Genomic DNA, 23,940 nt, shown 5'->3' on the forward strand with positions numbered 1-23,940 from the left:
TCACTCAGAAAGAAGGAATCGATTACACGGAGACTTTCTCTCCCGTATCTAAGAAAGATTCCTTGCGTGTTATTTTGGCATTAGTAGCCCATTTTGACTTTGAATTGCAACAAATGGATGTGAAAACAGCATTTCTCAATGGAGATCTAGAGGAGGAGGTTTACATGAAACAGCCTGAAGGATTCCCCTCTAGTGATGGTGAGCAATTGGTTTGCAAGCTCAAGAAATCTATATACGGTTTAAAACAAGCATCTCGCCAATGGTATTTGAAATTCCATAATGTAATTTCTTCATTCGGTTTTGTAGAAAACGTTATGGATCAATGTATATACCAGAAGGTCAGTGGGAGTAAAATATGTTTTCTTGTTTTATATGTGGATGACATTTTGCTAGCAACCAATGATAAGGGTTTGTTGCATGAAGTGAAACAATTCCTCTCTAAAAATTTTGATATGGAGGATATGGGTGAGGCATCTTATGTCATTGGCATTAAGATCCATAGAGACAGATTTCGAGGCATCTTGGGTCTGTCTCAGGAAACCTATATTAATAAATTTTTGGAGAGATATCGGATGAAGGATTGTTCACCAAGTGTAGCTCCCATTGTGAAGGGTGATAGGTTCAATTTGAATCAATGCCCAAAGAACGACCTTGAAAGAGAACAAATGAAGAACATTCCATATGCTTCTGCTGTCGGAAGCCTAATGTATGCTCAGGTCTGTACAAGACCTGACATTGCATTTGCTGTGGGAATGTTAGGACGATATCAGAGTAATCCAGGTTTAGACCACTGGAGAGCTGCAAAGAAAGTAATGAGGTACCTTCAAGGGACCAAAGAATACATGCTTATGTATAGACGAACGGACAATCTGGAAGTAATTGGCTACTCAGATTCTGACTTTGCTGGCTGTGTTGATTCACGCAAATCAACATCAGGATACATATTTTTGATGGCCGGTGGAGCTATATCATGGAGGAGTGCCAAGCAGACTTTGACTGCCACTTCTACTATGGAAGCCGAGTTCGTCTCTTGTTTTGAGGCCACTTCACATGGTGTATGGCTTAAGAGTTTCATTTCTGGGCTTAGAATTATGGATTCAATCTCTAGGCCATTGAGAATGTATTGCGACAATTCAGCTGCTGTTTTTATGGCTAAGAATAACAAAAGTGGGAGTCGGAGTAAACACATCGACATTAAATATTTAGCCATAAGGGAACGTGTTAAAGAAAATAAAGTGGTCATTGAGCACGTAAGCACTAAACTAATGATCGCTAATCCTTTGACTAAGGGTATGCCACCGTTGAAATTCAAGGATCATATAGTGAATATGAGACTTGGTTCCATTATGTAGTTTTTCATTGTATGAACAATGTTATTTTTTAATGAAATTCTTAATCATTTTGATGTTATTTTCTCATATTAATGTGCACCTTAATTTATTTTTGAGAAAATTTATCTGTATTGGACCAAGAATAAACATAGGGTTTATTCATTAAGAAATTGTTCCCACATAAATTGTAAAGAATGAATACATAGTAATACATGGAAGGTAATACTCGTCATTAGAGGACCTATCGCCATGATTCATGTATTTATTACTTAAATGAAGATTATTGATGGGTTTAAGATCAGGAGTGTTGACCAAGTGGGAGAATGTTGACCGATTCTTGCTCATGAAGACGTTCATGAGTGGGAGTCTATCATCTTAAGAGTTCTTTAAGTGGTCCAACACTCCTCCATCAATTTAAATTGATCCCATAAAAATAGGATCACGTGGGACACGTAAACCCGAAATTTGATGGGAATTTCGGCTATAAATACATGTGTTTGGTCCCCAAACTCACTCACTCAATTCCCTTCGGTAATACACCATCTAAATAGAGTAGAGAAGAGTTTGGAAGAGCCAAACACAGTGAAAACCGAAACTTTTACAGTGAATTGCATCAATGGCTGGAGGTAATATTTCTTGGCATTAAATCCTTTAATTCTCATTTCTAAAGTGTTATTCCGCATTAGAGAATTTTATTTAAGTCTAACATATTGGCGATGCACTACGTACAGATCATTATACGCGGCCAACTCAGTTAGTCATTCTGAATTAATGCTCATTATAAAACTGAAACTGAATTTTATTTTCTGTCTTCAAATATGGTAAAAGAAGAACAACTCCAATGAATAATAATTTTCTCACATCCTTGAATGCTGCAAGATCTTTGACACATTGTACATTTGCAGGATCTACGACCACAATGACTGGAAATTTACAAGGGAAAAAAACAACAATGAGAGTGACAGATCAAAACATATATTGTCGTGAATCGACTATGATATAGTGCACATAATATAAACATAAACACAGGACATAAGTGCTGCAGGCATTCAATTCAAGTTTTGAGAGATTTACTGCATAGAGTTCTTCAGATATAAGGGACACACGATAAGCATATTCGATTTCTGCATTGACATCACCACGACGATCTGTTACTGGGTTGCCAAGTAGGTATCCCTATTTTCAATTGATTTAGTCATGACATACCAGAAACCCAAATCAGGAATATTGCAATATTAATTGAAAATCTAATGCTACAAAACAAGCTCTAATAATGATGCAATTATTTCTGCAATAAAAGTAATTACATTGAGCTTCAGGTAGGGGTCCATTAATTATATATTACCATTACATATTTCTTCAACGATGATTGGAACGACAAGGCCTGAATAAGAATCACCACCTACGTAAAAGTGCATTTGACTGGAATTGTGGGTGATTTATCAGCCACTGTTTCACAAATCGAAAAATAAAATTTAAAACACAGCGCGCGCGCTCTTTGTTAGATACATATATAAATAATTATATGATAATTTTTTTTTGTGGACTTTCTAAGGAATTAATTTATATATTTACTTGGGAGTAGGAAAACTGAGTGATCTCTGGTCGAATAATATATTTATATTTCACTAACCTTCGGCGGGAACTGATAGGTTTGTGCCGCTGAGATTTTATCGGTGATATTGTAACCTTGGGAGGTTCTTGCATATGAGAATCCCGAGCCAACGGGAGCATCTAAGAATATAATGCTGGCAACCTGCAGGATATTAAATCATGACCGTCTAATTAATTAATTGCTTATGATATATTTACGGCATAGGAGGAGGGCGAGATGATGACATGCATACACATGAATATGGGTTCAACAAAAGGGGTGGAAATCTTCATAATTGAATTTAAGTGGTCCTACATTACATAATATATTAAAGTAAAGAGAGAACAATTAATCAATTTAAGGCATCTCGGGATCCATGTTTTTTGTATAATTTCTCTCTAATTAATTTGTATTTTTGGGATCTGATCAGGTGCGATCTTTAATTGACATGATAAATGATATAATATCAACCAATATCAATTTTGTAATATTGTCTTCAAATATATTAATATAATGATATGGTCAATTTCTTTTGTTAAAAAAATTATATGTAAAAATTAATTTGACCCATTACATTACATAGTACTATTAATAGAGGTAGGTGTGTCTACAACTTGATCTAAAAATAAATATAAGAGTATTATATGGTGGGTCCTTATTTCCCTTTTTGCTTTGATCGAAAACAATGTAATGTAGGAAGAATACAAGTTTGAAACAAAAACACACACAAATCAAGCATCGATCGGATTATAGAATATTTCTTACGTACCCAGTTTCAAGTTTGAAAGGCAGTTTTCCGGGAAATCCTGGTAGAGTCTCCACAATTGACTGGGAGTCAGCCATGCACATTAGGACAATCAGAAACAACAGCACAAAAACCAGAGTGATGGAAGCCATGAATGATGAGGTACCGGACATCGTTCTGATCACGCGTCGCCAATATCCTGCCATATCTAAAACAAAGCTCGATCTGTATCTTATGTCATGTCAAATTAAATGAAATATCACTAGTTGCAGGTTGGATATACACGATCTCAGCTACCCATATTAAATGACAATGCTGCAACTACTGCTGCTGGAGCTCCCAACAACCACCATTGGGAGCTCCCACTTACTCTTCATGTGTATTTATTTTTTATTTTTCTATATAGATTTTTTTAACACTCTTAAATATATATTTTTTTTAAAAAAAATCACAATATCATTAAAAAATATTTTCTTAATCACAAAGTAAAAAAAAATTAAAAAAAATATTAGTCTTTACATTGGAACTAATAAAAAAAATATTAATCATAAAAAACACTTCATGATTAAGGAAGTATTTTTTAATGATGTTGTATTTTTTTTATTTTTAAAAATATTTAAAATTGTTAAAAAAATCTATGTAAAGAAAAAAAAAAACACACACACATAAAAGAGCCAGCGGTAGCTTAAGCATTTTCCTTAAATGAAATATCAATAGTTTGGTCTGGTATCGGTTATATTTTTCTTAAAATAGGTCAAAATCGATCCGGTTCTGATTTTTTTTTTTCTAAAACCGGTTGGATAATATATAGATTATAATTTTTATATATAATATATCATTATATATAAAATAATTTTGTCTTATATGATAAATTACTAATTAATATAATATTAAATTTTAAAATCTTATATCATTATAGTTGTCCTAATAGTTATATTAATACTATATCACTATATATTATAATATACTATAATATATCACTATATTTTATATTATAATATATCACTATAGTCTATAATATAATTATAATATATATTATAATATACTACAATATATTATCACTATAGTATTATATATATATATATTATATAATATAGTATATAGTATATTTAAATCAGAAAACAAGACTGAACTGGACAGGAACCGATAAAACTGAAAGTACCGATTTAGGGGACAACCGGTGTAGAATTGGTTCTTGAAAATGCAAAATCGGTACGTGTCAGTTCGATTCCAATTTTTGTCCAAAACATGACCAAATTGGATCGGTTATACCACTATGTATTAGTATGTATGGGATGTTCTTAAATTTCTACCAAATATAATGCATCTTCAAATTTAAACCCCTTTGGTTAATTAATCGGACTCGGAGTACTCCGCTCACCTTTGGTTAATTAAACCCCTTTGGTTAATTAATCGGACGCGTTGATGATCATGTGTTGCTGACGTTATATGCCTCCCAAGTTGTTGCATATGAGAATCCCGTAGCTAGCGATAGGTGCATCCGAAAATATTATGTTGGCAACCTAAAAGGTCATCGACCCAATTACTAGTTCAATCATAAAATGTTACGTACTAGTTTAAACTTGACACAACAAATTAATAATTAAATCTCTTACGTACGTACTTTTGTCCACGAGTAGGGATTCAATTCCAATGTTGGTTTGTTCCCACTAGAATTTGCATAGTTGAAAGATAGAGGACCTATACAAGAATCATGTCAAATTATAGAGTTATTATAACAAGGTCGGTTAATAAAAATAGCTAGCAAGGAGTCCACCACATCATCCCGGGTGTTTAAATTCTGCGGTCCATTTAAAAAAGTAGGCTTGGGTTCCACGTGAAGAGACTTTTTAATTTTCATCGTGTACCCTATTCTTTTTTATTTAAAATTGAGACTACACATCTTAAGATTGTATGATGTACTACATTTATAGAGTATTCATATAGGTTAACTCAAAAAATGCAAAAGATTAATAAGAGTCCACTACTTCTTTGTGTATATATATATATATATTTCTTTAGTCGAAACATTCAAATTTGGATATTATAGTACTTGTATACATACTGATTAATTAATATTTCAAGTTTCTCTAGAATTCATGAGCAGCTAGCTAGCTAGCTAGCTAGGACGTTACTTCATGACATGTAGGTGCAGGTGGTACTGAAGGTGCCTGGCCTGCACATAAATCTAGATACTACGAAGAGATCGAAGGTTATTGCCTTTTGACAGGTAGGTTTAACTGTTAGCTGCATTGGCCTCATAATTGGTCATGAATTAGTTGTACCCAGAATTTTTTAGCCTGTTAATAAAGGGGATTTTGGTCCAATATGTACTAAAATATTATCACGAAATTCTAATTCGATTTTTTTGGTCCATCTCTTATGCCAGTTCTGCTATGAACAAACGGGATAACCGGTTGTAAAAAAAATAAAAGGCAAAAAAGCAAAAAAGAAAATATAAAGAAAGAAAAATGTTGGAAGTAAAGCAGAACATATTTTTCTTCTTCAGGCGAGTAGCTGAGCAGATTTTTCTTCTTTCTTCAAGTGAGAAAGACCACATTTCAAATGTAAAGTAGAGCACATATTTTGTTTTTTTCTCAAATCCTTCGCCTCTAAGACTTATCTCATTCTCTTTCTTCTTCTAATTCTACATTTTGGTTTTCTTTTCTAGAGAAAGTGCGAGAAAATTAAAAAGGCAGTTGAATAGGGATATAACTTTCTTTGATTATCTTGTCTGGGCTACTTCTATATTTTTTGACCTAGGATTTTTGAATAGATCCAATTGGTTGATCAATCAATCACAAGATTGGTTGATCAATCTTGTTTTTTGGATTTCCCCTTTATTTCTTCACCATTTTTGGTTGATCAATCAATCACAATATTGGGTTCTGATTGTTATGTTTGATATCTCTGTCATGTTTTTGGGTTTATTTGTAAAGCAAAATTTCAAGTTTTTTTTTTTTTTGTTAGCTCTATACCCATATGGTTATGAGTGTGAAATTTGTTTTTTTTTTCCCCTTAATTTTTCTTGCTTTTAATTCTCATCTTAATATGCCTTTTGATTTTTCAAATCATTTTGATGAAGAGCTATTTTTTTTTCTTATTCATTCTTCTCATTATGTCTTACTTTTATTTGTAAGATGTTGATTCAGTGAATATGGTTGTGTGTTAACACCAAAACTTGAAAAATAAGAAAGAAAAATAGTAACTAAAGTTTGTTTAGAATGCTTTCGTGCGTGCCTGTTTGCAATCGTGAAACTTTCACGGGATTTGATCTTTTTTTCATTAAATTAAGTGTTTCCCTGGTGCGTGTCTGTTTATACGAAGAGGGAGAGGGAGAGGTCGGTTGGAGGAGAAAAGGAAGGGAGTGAAATTGGAGAGGGATCGGTTGCCTTTATTTATTACAACGATTCTAGACTTAAACTCAATTGTGTAGCCTTTCTGATTTAGTACAGGCACTGATACTAAATTTATACGAATACTAGGTACAAATAAAACATCATTAAGTAAAATAACCAAACATTTCACTTTGAATTTACATGTACCTTGCCCCCAAGACATCGCAATATGTATTGTTGCCCATATACACTTTGTGCTCTCCTGTATGTTTATCTTCAAATTTGACAAACATATATTTGTTCCTGCATATATGTCTTGTTGCTACAGAGTCAACCCACTATGAATCTGACATTGGTTCTACTAGCATTACTTTTGATACTGTCATTACAATTTCCTTACTTTTTTATGTTTTTCCTTTATTAGGACATTGTGATTTGTAATGCCCATTCTTTTCACATTTAAAATAGTTTCCAGAAAATGGTTTATTCTGTTTCATTTTTAACAATTTTTTTTTCTTAAACAGATTTGACTTCATATTGGTCTGTGTAGAACGGTTGTCTTGAGCTATCAATAAATTAGATGATTCACTATCTTTATTCATTCTCTTCATCATTTATCCTTCAAGTACTAAAAGTACTAAAAGCGATATCATTGTTATTTCATTTTGTTACTTTATTTTCACTATGTTAAAGAAGTAACAATGTGATCCCAAGATGAAAAAAGACTATTTAGTATGGTTGTAACTTGCATTTTATCAGTGAGAAGATGATCGACATCATGTAATTTTTTTGCAATTAACTCCATTTGAAGTACATGATCGCCAATATCATCATTCTCTTTCATATACGTCCAGTTATACTTATATAATAATAACTGTATATAAGTATCTGACCTTAAATTATACTTTACTTCAACTGCATCCATAATTTCTTTAGCAGTTTCATAGTCTTCGAATAAAGAAATAATATGATCACTCATGCAATGCAAAATTAAAGCTTTTGCCCATGCATTGTGTTCTATCCATTTATCTTTATTTGAAACGCTACTCTCACTTTCACTTTTATCATTTTCTACAATTTTTTTCCCATGGCTTTGGTATTGTTAATGTATATAAGGTCTTTTCATGGGTTAGAAGAAAAGTTATATTCCTTCTCTAGGTTTGAAAATTTCTTCCATTCAGTTTTTCTATCTTTGAGGGATCAATACTTTTCTTCGGTGCCATGAATAATAAATCTTAAAAATTAATCAATAAGAAGAATGTAGAAATAATAAATGTGTACTATTTAAATATAATAGTTCAACTGTGAAAAATTAAAACTATTACAGACTTAGTAATAATAATAATGACTTTGGATTTAATCTAAGGTGGCAGCCAAAAAACTCTCCTATTATATTTTAAATAAAGAGAATAATGAAAATGATGCCCCGATCGAGGATATCCATGACCTTTCCTTGATGTTTCACATTTTTCAAAAAATTTTTGGCGATAATTTTGACCAACATGTGCTTTGTAATATTTTGGCTTGAAATTTGGAGCACAACGACTTTTGAAAGAACTAAATCGGGCTTGAAAATGATTTCGAACGGCTCGATTGAACAAATCTGTCGTGAACCGGTTTAAGCTAGTTCAAATCGGGTTTTGGAGAAAATCAGCGGTCGGCAGCTCGGTCAACGGCTCGATAAGCGGCTTGGCTCAGAGATCGGCTTGCGGCTCGGCTTGAAGGTAGCAAAACGGTGCCGTTTGGAGGTGACTGTTGTGTCTCTTCAGTGTTGAAAATGACGTTGTCGTTTTTCCCCTTGGGTTGAACGACAATGTCATGTAGTCTAGAAGGAATTTGAAATTCTTGACCGTTGGACAAAACGACGTTATTGTTTGGATCTATGGGCTGAACGACGCTGTTGTTTAGCCCCTCCTGAATTTGAACTTGATGACTGTTGGTGTTTCGTCTAAGGTCGTCTTCAACCTTGCGCTAGGACTTTCTAGAAATGGTGAAACTTGTGTCTCCACTTCTGTCTGACCAATTGGTGGCTGGTGACGATGACTTCGAAGTGCTCCCGAGGTCCACTAAGTTCGGCGGTGGTGAGGGGCTCCGACAACCGGCTGAAACAGTACAACATGTGCAAATGGACTAGATAATTCACTGTTTCTTTGTGTGAAATAATGCCAATAATTTTATTCAAAATAATAACAACTTATAAGATTTTGAAGATTCCTAGTGTACTCTAGACCTCCATCGTGATCTGAAAAAGTTTCTCTCTCGGATTTTCAAGCAAATGAAGATGATTATAATATGCAAGTGTGGTTGCCAAACTAAACACTTGCCTATTTATCGTCTTCACAATACGCGATAAAATTTCCTCTATCATGACTTGTGCTCTTGATACAACTATTAAATAATAAAGAACAAATAGAAGCAAAATTTTGGTAATATGGTGACACTCTCGTATGGGTATTTGTCCCACAAGTTGGTGATAAACAAATGAAATTGAGTGAATTCATTTGTGCACCAATGACCCCTATTTATAGGCCATCATACACCGGTTGGCAAATGGCATAACCATTGGTAAACCAATAGTAATTCAAAGGTCACAACTTTAAGAAGTGACACAACAACCTTTTGATTAAATCAAAAGGTTGTATCTCTTGAAATTTCACTAGTCACACACAACATTTTGACTATCTAGTGAACTTCCTTAAACATCATCCCTCATGAGAACTATCACCATGTTAGAGGATGTCATTTTAAGAGGTACATCGTTTGGTAATCACACTCTTTAGAATAACACAAATTTTATTTATAATCTTCATTTATGATGGAAGAATATTTTACATAAAATGAACGTGAGGTTACAACCAAAATTCTAAAACCATGCTCATAAAAAAAGTAAAATTAAAAATTTATAATAAAAGATTTACAAGTAGTCCATAGAGAAAATAAACAGAGTAGAGTAGTTAATGACGAAGGTTAAGGAGTACTTGAACGATCCCAAAAGAAGAAACAAACCAAACAAATGTATTAGGAAGTTGAAGTAGAGAAGATAAGCATATCCTGTTTTCCAAGATTTGATCGACAGGACAGGCCTCCTTGTTATTGATGGACAAACAGTTGCAACTTGTAGATACTTCTCCAATTATTACATAATAATTAGAAGAAGGAGCTCACTCTAATGAGAAATGAGCCGTTTGATCATAATTTGGAGCTACACTAGAAAAAGTAATAAGCAAACCATCTATCGATCATGGCAAGACATTCTTATGGCTTGTACTCCGGTGCTGTGTGACCCGCGCCCTGCACAAACCAAAACGACATTATATCTACTCTATAATAAGAGAGGCAATAGAAGATTTTCTTTGATTTCACATTGTATAGTTAGTTACAGTTATGCCCTCATTTGTAGGGGTCGTGCCCACGCCACCTCGCGTCCACCACCTGCATTTCCACAAGAGCATTGCTATTCATAAGCCCATACACCACACACCAAATTTTTTTTATTTTTTTAAAATTTTTTTAAAGTTTTTTTTGGTTTTATTATTCTTAAAATAATTGAATTATTCTACTCATAATCCATATACCACACATTTAGTAAGAGAATAAAATTAAAGAAATCATAAAAATGTTGGTGTGTGGTGTATGAGGCTTAAGAATATAATTTTTCTTTCCACAATTACATTTCTATCCTATTTTCTTTGAGTTCACATTGCAAAATTACGATTTTGCCCCCGTTTGGACAATTTCATTGTTGTCCTCTAATCTTTGACTCACATTGAGCAATTACTATTTTGCTCTCATTTGCCTAATTACATTTTTGTCCTCTAATTCATTACAAATACAATTAAATTGCTATTATTCTAATATATGAATAGTCGATTTTGTTTAAGTTCACACTATCCCCATTTGCACAATTATGTTTTTGCCCTCATTTGCACAATTACATTTTTGTTCTCTAATTCATCATTAAAATTTTCTATTATTCTAATATTAATTAGAATATAATAATAATAATAAACTTAAGAATAATTTAAATTGAAGATTTCGGTTTATTGAATTTTTTGGAACAAATTAACAATTTAGGATTTTTTAATATTTCTTCTTAGATTTAAAAATAACTGTATTTTTTGTATATAATATTATTTGAAAAACTAACAATTGCCTTCGTATTATTTTTCATAATAATTCATAAAAATAAATCATAACCATTGGACTAATAATATTTTCATTCTACAAAATTTAATTATTATTTTGGATATAAGAATTAGCAATAGCACAACCACTACGGACGGCCTCCACATTGTGATCAGAGTAATACGGCTGCTGCTGCTGCTGCTGCTGCTGCTGCTCCTGCTCCTGCTCCTGCTTCTGCTGGTAGAATTCATGAGCTGCTAGCTAGCTAGCAAGGACGTTAATTCATGACATGTAGGTGGGTGGTGAAGGTGCCTGGCCTGCACATAAATCTGTACTATGAAGAGATCGAAGGTTATTGTCTTGACAGGTAGGTTTGACTGTTAGCTGCATTGGCCTCGTAATTGGCCATGAATTAGTTGTACGCAGAATTTTCAGCCAGTTAATAAAAGGGATTTTTGGTCCAATATGTATTAAAATATTATCACGAAATTCTAATTTGATTTTTTTGGTCCCTCTCGTATGCCATATCTGCTAAGGACAATCGAGATGTGCAAGCGGGGTAACCGGTTGTAAAAAATACAAAAGACAAAAAAGTAAAAAACAGAAAACAAAGAAAGAAAAATGTTGGAAGTAAAGCAGAACATATTTTTCTTCTTCAGGCGAGTAGTAAAGTAGATTTTTCTTCTTTCTTCAAGTGAGAAAGACCACATTTCAAATGTAAAGCATAACACACATATTGTTTCTATCTCAAATCCTTCGCCTTTAAGATCACCTCTCTCTTTCTATTTCTCTTCCGATTCTACATCCTGAGTTTGGTTTTCTTTTCTTGAGAAAGTGCAAAAAAATTAAAAAGGCAGCTGAATAGGGATATAACTTTATTTGATTATCTTGTTTAGGCTAGTTCTGTATTTTTTGGCCTAGGATTTTTGAATAGATCCATTTGCTAGATAAGTTTTTTTTTTTTTTGGATTTCCCCTTTATTTCTGCACCATTTTTCGTTGATAGATCGATCATAAGATTGGGCTCTAATTGTTATGTTTGACATCTCCGTCATGCTTTTGGGTTTATTTGTAAAGCAAAATTTCAAGTTTTTTTTTAATGCTATTTTAACTCTATACCCAGATGGTTATGAGTGTGAAATCTGTTTTTTTTTCCTTAATTTTTCTTGCTTTTAATTCTCGTCTTAATATGTCTTTTGATTTTTCAAATCATTTTTATGAAGAGCTATTTTTTTTATTCATTCTTCTCATTATGTCTTGCTTTTATTTGTAGGATGTTGGTTCAGTGTGGATGGTTGTGCGTTAACACCAAAACTTGAAAAAGAAAAATAGTAACTAAAATTTTTTTAGAATGCTTTCGTGCGTGCCTATTTGCAATCGTGAAACTTTCATGGGATTTGTTCTTTTTTTTTTTTTTTTATTGAATTAAGTGTTTACCCTGGTGGGTGTCTGTTTATACGAAGGGGGAGAGGGAAACGAAATGGAAAGAGAGAGGGAGAAGTCGGTTGGAGGAAAAAAGAGAGGGAGTGAAATTAGAGAGGGATCGAGGCGAGGATAGGAGAAGGAGAAGGAGAAGGAGAAGGAGAGGGAGATGGAGATGGAGATGGAAAGGAAGGGATTAGAACCGACGAAATTTCGAGCGAGAGAGAGGGAACAAAATGGAGAGAGAAGGGGAGGAGAAAATGAAACATGTTTTTCATCAAGAATAAAAAAGCAAACGGGTGAAAAACACACCTAACGTGGACATGCCGGTTGTACGACGGTTGCACCAAGCGCTTGCATCCAACATTTTTCATTATTAAAACATAATAAAATAGTGTTTCAATCATTTAAGAGCACATCTAAGCATTGCCATTCGTCTAGCTAAAGTCATATCTAAAATTTAGCTCAAAGTACATATTTTGCATAAAACTAAAATTATTCAAGATATAACCCCACATTGCATTAGTCAAAATAATAATATAATATTATTTTTTTAATAATAATATTTTTATTTATCTTTTATATATTATAATTATACTAATCATATGTTAATTAATAATTTAAATTTTTAATTAACTTATTGTTTTCCAAGTATTTATTTCTTTTCAACCTAATATAACACAGACCGCATCTACATATATATATATAATCAAATACTTGAGAGAGAGAGAGAGAGAGAGATTATAGGGTTAAAGCAGAAGAAAAGTTTATAAATAAAAAATTCATTTTAGCTGTAAATAGTAACTCGTCAAACTTGGAGAAAAGTAGGAGTTATTGTATCTCAAAAATGGAGCTGCACCGGCATTTGTGCTCTTAAATACACGTGCGAATATTCATCATGCAAACAGGTAGAGTAAAGCAGTGGAATATAATTTGAGAAAGGCATATATATTAATGCGCACACGTGATTAATTGTTGTAACATAATTAATCTTAGCCCTAAGAATATGGAGATGGCTGACTGTTTGGTAGCGAGCAAGCTGTCGTGGACCACAACTTCAATTTTCAGTGCGCCGGCAACTTCTGATCAAAGATCAGGCGGATATATTGGAGCTGAGCCTTACCCATTCAGGAAACAAAATATATACACACTTTCCGGTTATTAATAATTATTATTAGTTGCACTATCGTATAAAAGGATAATTAGGCATTTCCAAATTTATATATATATATATATATTTATTTATTGAAGGATACTAATTCGAACAAGAATTTAATAAAATAATCTTAATTTTATTGATAATCTTCATTTATGGTGAAAGAATACTTTATACAAAAGAAAGATTACAACCAAAATTTTAAAACCAAGCTTATAAAAAAATTAAAAATAAAAATTTATAATAAAAGATTTACAAGTAGTCCATAGAGAAAATAATGGCTATTGATTGATAGAGTAGACACATTATTTCTACAAATCATGAAGATCTAAAAAATATATAAATTGTATTTACAAAAAAAATATATATATAATATAATATTATTATTTTAACTTTATAATGGTTAGTCCAATGTGGACTCACCTAGTCAAAAATTGATATTATAGCCAAAAATTAAAATTCTAGTCAAATTTTAGACTTGGCAATAGCTAGACCATTGCCAATGCTCTGATGTGCAGAAAGTCGTGGTTGTCTGTGCAAAATAAATGTAGCTCAGTTACATACAGTCCACAGGAACTGTAGCATCCCTGATCTCTCCACAGCGAACAGCTCGATTTTGATATTCATGCTAAAAGACCAGTGACCACAAAAACACAGCAAGGGTACAGATCTTTTGGTTCTCTATATAGTATTGTCCAGCAGGACCGGCACAAAGATGCATGAAATTGATGGCCTATCTCCCTTCACCATTCTAGCAATCTCTTGCGTTTATACAAGGCAATAGCAAAGACATATAAGAATATGCTTCCAGCAGTGCTTCCCCCAATAGTCCACATGAACTTTTTTGGCCCTAATACCTGATCCTTGAACAACTCTATTCTGATGTTCATTCCCATAATGCCAGCCACAACAACAAAGGAACTCAGCACAAGAGTTGCTGTTGATAACATGACCCCCATTTGCAGGAGATGGTTCTGTTTGTCGTCCAGCATTATGTTGATGTAGTCCTCTGTGTCGTCTACGTACTCCCTCAGCTTCCAAGAGACAACCACCAGAAAAGAATGAGGTATGCTAACAATGGAAAAGTCAATCGAATGCATGCTTGAAATAAAAGAAACCACAACAGAGATTTGTTTTTAGAGAAATACCAAATTATTTTGCCACGAGAACAATTGTTTTTGAACTATGTTGGTGCCTATGTTTATAAGAAAGGGAAAGAGAAAACCCGTAAGAGAAAATTGAGTGGTAAAATGGGTTTGCATACCGTGGTTAATGTTATGAGGTGGCTTGAATCAGATGGAACAGTGCATGTGTCGTAGGTTCACTCGAGCGAAGGTTCACTTGGCTCAAGCGAAGTAAGTCAGAGAGTGTTCGCTCGACCCTCGCTCGACACCAAGCTCGAGCGAGATCAAGTCAGAGAGTTTCGAGAGCTTCGCTCAACCCTCGCTCGACATGCAGCTCGAGCGAGATCAAGTCACAGAGTGTTCGCTCGACCTCGCTCGACACCCAGCTTGAGCGAGATCAAGTCAGAGAGTTTCGAGAGCTTCACTCGACCCTCGCTTGAGTGTTAGCTCGAGCGAAGTACAGAAAACCTACGTTCGCTCGACACTCGCTCGAGTGTTCGCTCGAGCCAATGTTCACAGAAGTGAACATTTCTGTTCCTATAAATACCAAACGGCGCCCACTTCTTAGATAACTTCAGAAAATCACTTTTTGTCTTGTTTTTAGTGTTTTCTTGAGAGGGAAGTTCTAGAGTGAGTTTTGAGAGATAACTTCCTTGTGAAGTTTTGTTGTATTCATCTGTACTCCATCTCTGTTGATAGTGAAATCTTCGATACCGACCCCACCAGTGGACGTAGGCTCATTTTGAGTCGAACCACTTAATTCTTGGTGTTCTTTCTGTGTGATTGTCATCTTTTCTTTCGTTTAGTTCCGCTACTATACTTCGAGTTAGTCTTAGATATACAGTTATTCCCAACAGTTAATTTGTTTAGTGTACCGTCAATTTGCACAAAATATGACTCCAAGACCATTTCGAGCTCCTTTACATCAAGGTTCTTGTTCCCACCACTGTGACTAGTGCTAGTTCGGTTCCCACCAGGGTTGTCAGGGTTATGTCCACCTTTGTAAACATTGGAACACCCACCAGTTTGCAAAGATATTTCGGGAGGCATCATCCTGATAAAATGCAATGGGAAATTCTAGATGCGACAGAAGCCAATAGAAGGTTGTAATTTATAAGATAAAAATGAGACTTATTTAGTTACGTGCCTATCATGCATATCTGATTGAGAGGCTTCATCAACCATTTCATCTATCTCATTCATTGAGGAATCAGAAGAATCTTCTAGGTTTTGATGAACCAACTTTTCTGTCAAATACATTTCAGCCATATCTTCTTCATCATCTAGCAAGTTTTCTAATTCATCCCTTACCTGAACCATCATGAGCATGAGTACCACAATTAAAAGCAAATATGCAAATATGGAATACAACAGTGTGGTTCTATTGTTCTGCCATCCAAACTATATACGAACAACCATGTACAAGGCGTTATCATCTTAACTGATTGATAAAATGCATATTGGTTCTCAATCCTAACACAACAAATTAACCTTTTGAACACGTCCGGTTATAGCAACCAAGCGGCTTTTAATATGGCGAACACGGTCCAAATTGAGAGTACTAATCGTTGAAGTCAGCTTATCTAACGCAGAATTAGCCTCCTGATCCAACGTCCTTGCCTAGTTAGGTGACAACGGAGAGGAAATAAAAGTAAGCTATATCAGACACACACAGACACACACAAGCTGACACGCAAGAAAAAACTATCAAATGGAAAAGGGAATAACATTTACTTCGGTTTCTAAGCAACTGCAAGCAGCCTCGAGGCATGCCTCCAATGCAACAAACTCAAATGGAAGAACTGCTGATCCATCTTGATTCTCAATGTCACGCTTCCCCTCCACCTTACTGGACTCATCTCGATTCTCAGACACCCTTGACTCATGCGGTATATCTAGTTCATACAAATTCTTCCCGTTTGAACCATCACCATTGCCCTCCTGAAAAAGCAACACATTAAATAACAAAAGCTACAAAAAGAAACAATAAACCAGCACAAAGAAAAGAAAAGGAGGTCTGGTCTACTCCTCAAGTACTGTCTAAAAGCCATATTGGTCTAGTAATCAACTTTTTTTTTTAGACAAAGTCTAGTAATCAACTTGAATCATAGGTTGAACCTATGATGTTATTACAATCTTTAAATATTAAGGACAAAATAAACAGAAAATGATTTGAACTTAGGATGAAACTCAAACACGTGGCTAACTAATAGAAAGAGGATATAGCTAGCACGTTAGCTACGAATTAAACCATATGTGGCCGGCAAAACTAAATGCGTAGCACACGTGTCATACATGATTGATGGCATGGACGAAATGATGATATTAAGGAGAGGCAAACTGACAAAGTATATCTAAATTAATTAATAACGAAAACGAAACTAAGGGAACCTTACGAAATCATTGACTAGGATAGATACCTCCAACCAACCAACTTGATATTTAGATGCGTGGTGGTGACTCAGAAGACACCTCTGGAGCTCCTCTATAAAGGGAGTTACAGATGGGTCTCGCAAATTCAGCAAAAGAACCTCATGAGCCGTAATTATGGCTTTTACATGCTCCAGATTGATCACGATCGCCCTCTCACGGCCTAGAATGGTTGATGGGTAGGAGAGAATTGGGTCGAGGATCCGGAGGTCTCGGGCGGGGAGACCCGTGCGGCGCATGATGGCATGCTTCCCGGCTTCCACCACATGCGCCTTTCCCATTGTATCCACCACCATCCAGGCCCGAATCCCGGTTCCCTTTTTTCTTAGCCACGTGGAGGTGGTCAGTACCTGCTCTGGGCTGTCTTCTGATTGCCCAATGTCGTCGTAAAGATCACAACCGCTCATCTCTCTTTCTCTCTTCCCCGGTGTCTCTGTGTTTCTTAGTGGGTACTAACTCCAACAAAGAGGCTACAATAAGCAGATGAGAGGGAGTGCCAGGTTGCAACTGAACAAGATGGCACCGTGTCTGGTTAATACCAGAGAGCAAAAGTATGATGTGTGTGACTATAAAGTCAAGATTTTTGTTTTTATTGAGGTAGATTGTATCTGGATTTTGAGTATTTGAAGTAAGTAATCAATTAAGGAAAACCTTTGCTAAACAAAATAGTAACAATTCTTTTCATACTTTTGCAAGTACTTGCCTGAATTAAAAGTTGGGCTACTAAGTGGGACAGCCCAAAATAGGTAGCACGAAGCCCAAAGTTGATGGTTGATGTGGGTGAGTGCCTGGTTTCAACTTATGGCTATTGGGCTGAAATCATCCATGTAAGCGGAGCCGATTTATTTAATTACTGGTCTTAAAACCAAAGTTTTTTCATAGATTCTGAAATCAATCAAGTTTACTGAAATTCAGTCCAAAAACTATTGGGTGGTGGTTCACGCGTGTAATTTCATGCTTCAGTTTTCATAGTTTTTATTTCGAGTATGTTTCTCGTTAGTTTTTTAATTAATTTAATTAAAGAACTGACAACACACAGCAAATCGACTACCCGACGATCAAGGAGCCACGACCACATTTTCTCATGCTTTTATTTTTGGAACTTGTACGTACTTGTCCAATTATTACATAATAATTAGAAAAACGAGCTCACTCTAATGAGAAAGAAGCCGTTTGATCATAATTTGGAGCTACAATTCTCACTATAAAAAGTAATAAGCAAACCATCTATCGATCATGGCAAGGCATTCCTTAGGCTTGTACTCCGGTGCTGTGTGACCCGCGCCCTGCACAAACCAAAACGACATTATATATGCATAACAGATTTTCTTTCGTGAATACGATATATAGGGAATTATATATATTGCGAAGCATGGATAATTCTTGCCTTTATAGTTGTGAATGTCAAACTGTACTTTTCCTCTGTATAGATCGTGACGTATCTGAAGAAAACAAATTGAGATTTATCATGCATAAGATGGTAGCAAATTAAAAAAAAGGAAAATCATACTGTCTAGATCAAAGGAGTAGGGTCACAAATTAATTAGGTGGTCATGGAAGTTCACCCTGCAATTTGGCCATCAACAAACCAAGGTCTCCAGTCATCCTTTACAGACAAGTCCAGTAATTCAATCCATTCTAATGTGCCCACATATGGAATTGACATGTCATGATCACCGCTACACGAAGAGAAGCTCTTTAGGTTAGGAATGCTTAGAGAATTTTGAAATAGAGTCTAGTCCAAATATATATATATATTATTCTATTTTTTTTTATAAAAAAGTCGGCACTCAAATTTTATTGATTACTTTCATTTGTGGCGAAGGAAAATCATGGTTATAACAAAACCGTGATCACCGTTACTAGGGTTAAACTAGGGTTAAACTGACACACCAAGCTAAGCCCAAGGCAGGGGAGGGAGGGCATAAGCTTGGCATGGCAATCACAGGAATTTATTACAGTAGTTCCTTGTTCGATCGATAAGTATGAGTAGCGAAATTCTCATAGAAGGAGCATACATAGATCTAGTACGTACGTAGTACCTGTAAACTAGAGCTCGAAGATCTTTCTTGGTGAGGTTTCGGTGGTAATCAATACTTGTTATGATATTGTGTGTATATGTTAGGGTATTATTGCATCTCTCCCAGTCTGTTATGGTTCCCTGAACAATCACAGGCCAACTTAAACATATTTAGTGATCATCAAACCGTAATGAATTCAAATTCTATCTCGATTATAATTACCATACGTACTACTATATACCTCTCGAATGTGGAGAGCCTTTTGCACCGATTTATCATTCGCCCAAATGAGGGAGTACACATAGTTATAGCACTGGAAATAATAAATATGCTGAATGATTATAAAATAGTCATAATTTTGATAGAGCTAGCCTAGCACATCTCATCTCGAAGAGTTGAAATTTGTGTACGTGTGTGTGTGTGAGAGAGAGAGAGAGAGAGAGAGAGAGAGAGATACCCGACACCATGGTTCAAGAACTTGATCTGGTGTTGAATGGAGTATATCTATGAAATTATCATCATCGAGATGAGGGCTCAAACTCCAGAGTTTATTCGGCTTTGGAGGCTGCGAATAAGCGCAATTTGGTTCCAAGATTTGGGCAATATATATATTGGCTATGCACTACAAATTCCATCGCTAAATTAATATTCATTGCCCAATCAAACTAATTGACAACATCATGACTTGTGTAATCCAGAATTAATGTTCTTAATTAATCCTAGCTACTCACCTCATTGACCTCTCGAAGATCTTCTACACATTGTGTATTGTTTGGATCCGGATTTATATAGCTTCCTTGGCAGTTTCTCTTAGTTGACTATAAGCACATATATAGATAATAAATTACAGAGTTTTAGAATGAGATATACTTTTTTTGTAGCCAAAAATGAAAATAAATTACAAGAGAGTATCGGTACTTCTATACATTGTATATAATACTGGAATAGAATTATATAGAATCTTAATAACAAGTATAGTACTCCTTCGTAGAAAAATATTACTAAAAGCATTCATTGGCTAACTAATTAAGATTGATCAGGACTTCACCTGATAAAGTCTATCGGATATAAGTGCTGTTCGATGAGCGAATTTTAGTCTTGCATTAGTGTCCCAAATCTCATGTGTTAGTGGGTTACCAATCACAAAACCCTGTGTCGAATTTTCCAAACTATAAGTCTATCGGATATAAGACATTAATAATGATCAATACGATTGAGCTAAATGCAATTCAAATGACTATATATATATATATATATATATATATATTGCTATAAGTACATACTTTGAGATTCAATGGTGGCCAATGTCCAATCTCGTTACCTACAACATGCACATGAAGACGAGTAATCATGCCGCAGCAACTAACATATATAGAAAAACAATAAAACTCTGTTTCTGTTATTTATCGAGCTTTTAGCGGAGATCATGATTAGTTATTTTTAATAAGAGTAATGTTAGATACAATACTTTTAGGATGTGCAAGTTCCGCATACTATATTTGAAAAAAAAAAATAGAGTCTACCATTTAAAAAATGATTTTTAATATAAGTTTTAAATTTACCCATTTTTTTCAAATGAGACTTGCAAACCCTAAGACTCAAATATAATTTATATTCTAACACATATGATAACAAGAAGGATAACAATAAGGACGTTCTCCAATTTCTTCCAAATAATGATGAAAACGAAAAGGAAATTAATGTGATCAACAGAATATATCCGAATTTGTTTAAATTTTGAAATCATATTAACATAGTTTATTTAGAATGAAACTGGATCGAAGCTTAACTAATAATATATAATTTACCATTTGAAACTTCTTGAACGATGATCGGGACGGTTTTTCCAGAATAAGAATCGCCGGCAATATAGAGCGGATTTACAAGAAACGTGGAATGAGCCATGAGCCACTACAGTATATATAACAAAGTCTCAAATAACGTAAGTATCTGCCTCATTTGGATGATGAGATGAGATGAGATGATTTTAGATTGATGAAAGTTGAAAGTTCATGAATAAAATATTGTTATAATATTATCTTTTAATATTATTATTATTTTGAGATTTAAAAAAATTGAATTGTTTATGATATTTTATATACGAATTTGAGAAAATTTTAATGATGAAATGAGATGAAACTATTTCTATATCCAAACGAGACCTATATGTTTGTACATGCATGCATGAGTTATCCTAAAATATTACAATTAAAGCTACTAATTCTAACGTCGGTTGGGTTAGGTTAGATGAACCGTGATCGTGGAGATATTCTTAATTTTCTGCTAAATGCATGTATATTCATACATATATATATTGAGATTAAACCCCGGCCCTTCGGTAAATTAATCCGAGTCCGCTCACCTTTCTTAAAAATTCATAGGTTTGTGCTGTTGACGATGTATCGTTGATGTTGTATGCTTCCCAAGTTGTTGCATATGAGAATCCAGTACCGACCGGTGCATCCAAAAATATTATGTTCGCAATCTAAAAGTTCAACCCAAATTACTTCGATCATAAAATGTTATGTTCTAGTTTACACATCAAATAATATATCTTACTTTTGTCCACGAGTACGGGTTCAATTCCAACGTTGGTTTGTTCCCACTAGAGTTTGCATAGTCAAAAGTAAAAGGACCTACACACACGAATGCGCGCCAAATCATAGAGTCAATGAATTAGCAAAAATTAGTAGTCCACAACACTCTTTTATGTTTGAATTTGCCAAAAGCTTGATGGCCTAATAACATATAATCCGATTCTCCAAATGAAAAACTTGGGTTCGAAACCCCACCACCCTTATAAAAAAAAAAGTTTATGTTTGAATTTAAGACTCCCGAATAGGAAATAAATAGACACAACAAGTAGATCTTACAATATATGTATTGTAAAATTTACTTGACGCTCTATCTCTCTTTCTATTTAAAATTTTTAAGTAGTAATAAAAAAGTAAGCGGATAAATTTCCGCCACACCAAACAGAAAATAGTAACTAATTATGTTAAAACTAAAAATAATCACACATTATTCAAAATAATACGGCCTCCATGTGGTTGATGCACGGACAAATACACCACAGAAAAAACGGAACAAGTCATTAATATTTTTAATATTCATGTGAACATTAATATTTTATCGACCCTTCATAACTTTGGCTGCAACAACGATGCTCTCATGTGTACTTGTCCTCATTTCAAGAAAAAAATAAAAAATAAAAAATAAAGCTAAAAAAGGAGCGATCTGCTGTACTCTCAAATTTATTCATTAGAATAATGATAGGATTACTATTTTATTACTATCTATTTATTATTCTTTTAATTTCATATTTAATTTTTTTTAATTTTTAATTTTACTTAATAATTAAGAAAGTAAGTATTAGTAAATTTATATATTTTTTTAATTTTTTCTTAATTATTAAGGATATTAAAAAAATACTTAAAAGAAAATAATAAAAAAATTTGAAAAATTTGAAATGCACTTAATTGGATAGTAACAGGATAACAACCCAATCACTACCCTTTGTGGGAAAAAAAATCTTCCAAGTATTATGCTAGTTAAATTAATTATAGGGTGCGAAACACGTTCTCAGGAAAGGAGGACGCGGCCATGAAACCGAAAATTATTATTAAGTTGAGGAAGAGTTTTTCAGCCATGATTTGTAAAAATTAAATAACAGAGAGATCAGACAGAGATGGCTACAAGCTGGGAGAAATATACGATACCAATTTCAAATAAAAGGCCAGAGAGACCGGAACAACCAGGACCACCGGTGAGCCAAAGCACAAGAGGGTCATCCTTGGGATTCCTTTCAGACTCGATGAAGTAATAAAACAGTTGCACCTCGTCTAACTCTCCAACGCCAATGTACCTTCGTCTCATGTAAAAACAGAATCATGCATATAATTAAACTGATCTCTCTATACATACATACATACATATATATATATATATATATATATATATATATGGAATGCTGTAATGCAACATGTGTTATACACACTGACCCGGTTTCAAGTTTGAAGGGAAGCTTGCCAGGGAAACCTGGAAGAGTGTCGATGATGGACTGCGACTCAACTGAGTTGGAGATCAGGAGCAATACATGAACAAGTACTACTACAGACAACCACATTGTGAGATTACAACTACTACGGCAACGTCTGAATATATAGATTTCAGAGGTGGTACTGAAGGTGCCCAGCAGTCTGCATATAACCAGCTTTCCCTCGCTAATAATGTAGTCATGTGCTGCCATCATCCCCGGCCCCTATATATATATATATATGAACAGTATCAATTAAGTTACCAAGGCAGCCTAGTAGATATATATACATCGAAGGTACCGACGATATCATTAATTTGAATTTGTAGCTCGTGGGAAATGATGTAGGAAGAGAAGGCCGTGACGGTATCTTGACGGGTAGGTTTAAAAACTGGTAGCTACGGAGCTACCTTCCTAGTTCGTATACACCAAGTTACCAGCGACCAAATGCATGATAAAGGTGTTAAATATTAATATTTTAACATCAATATTAATAATTGTATCTTTAATTTTCTATAATCTACACTAATATAATAACAACAGTTAAAAAATGTATATCTCTCTTTTACAATTTGATAAAGATTTTGACCTGATCATGAGAGAATGATCATCTTAATAA

At 34.3% G+C, this 23,940-nt stretch overlaps 2 protein-coding genes and 1 long non-coding RNA gene across 3 annotated transcripts; all 3 read right to left on the reverse strand.

Moving 5' to 3' along the window:
- Window positions 1-2,695: 2,695 nt before the first annotated feature.
- On the reverse strand, window positions 2,696-3,900 carry LOC109020563. The gene is made up of 3 exons (XR_004797927.1): window positions 3,695-3,900; window positions 2,965-3,087; window positions 2,696-2,780 (listed from the first exon to the last, which is right to left on the reverse strand). It is a non-coding gene; the product is annotated as an uncharacterized LOC109020563 (long non-coding RNA).
- A 12,047-nt stretch (window positions 3,901-15,947) lies between these two features.
- LOC109008380 (magnesium transporter MRS2-3-like) lies at window positions 15,948-17,671 on the reverse strand. Its single transcript, XM_035684082.1, has 4 exons — window positions 17,255-17,671; window positions 16,569-16,775; window positions 16,326-16,454; window positions 15,948-16,145 (listed from the first exon to the last, which is right to left on the reverse strand). The coding sequence occupies exons 1-4, from the start codon at window positions 17,669-17,671 to the stop codon at window positions 15,966-15,968; spliced, it is 933 nt and encodes a 310-aa protein (XP_035539975.1). The 3' UTR covers window positions 15,948-15,965.
- Window positions 17,672-18,328: 657 nt separating this feature from the next.
- On the reverse strand, window positions 18,329-23,541 carry LOC109008379 (serine carboxypeptidase-like 18). The gene is made up of 14 exons (XM_035684036.1): window positions 23,287-23,541; window positions 23,005-23,150; window positions 21,845-21,921; window positions 21,648-21,770; window positions 21,094-21,196; window positions 20,569-20,606; window positions 20,334-20,435; window positions 20,017-20,103; window positions 19,743-19,907; window positions 19,527-19,598; window positions 19,307-19,425; window positions 18,830-18,943; window positions 18,652-18,706; window positions 18,329-18,550 (listed from the first exon to the last, which is right to left on the reverse strand). Exons 1-14 carry the CDS (start codon window positions 23,535-23,537, stop codon window positions 18,467-18,469), a joined length of 1,536 nt encoding a protein of 511 aa, XP_035539929.1. The 5' UTR covers window positions 23,538-23,541; the 3' UTR covers window positions 18,329-18,466.
- Window positions 23,542-23,940: the final 399 nt, after the last annotated feature.

Source organism: Juglans regia, chromosome 13, assembly GCF_001411555.2.
Source record: "Juglans regia cultivar Chandler chromosome 13, Walnut 2.0, whole genome shotgun sequence".
Taxonomy (NCBI): domain Eukaryota; kingdom Viridiplantae; phylum Streptophyta; class Magnoliopsida; order Fagales; family Juglandaceae; genus Juglans; species Juglans regia.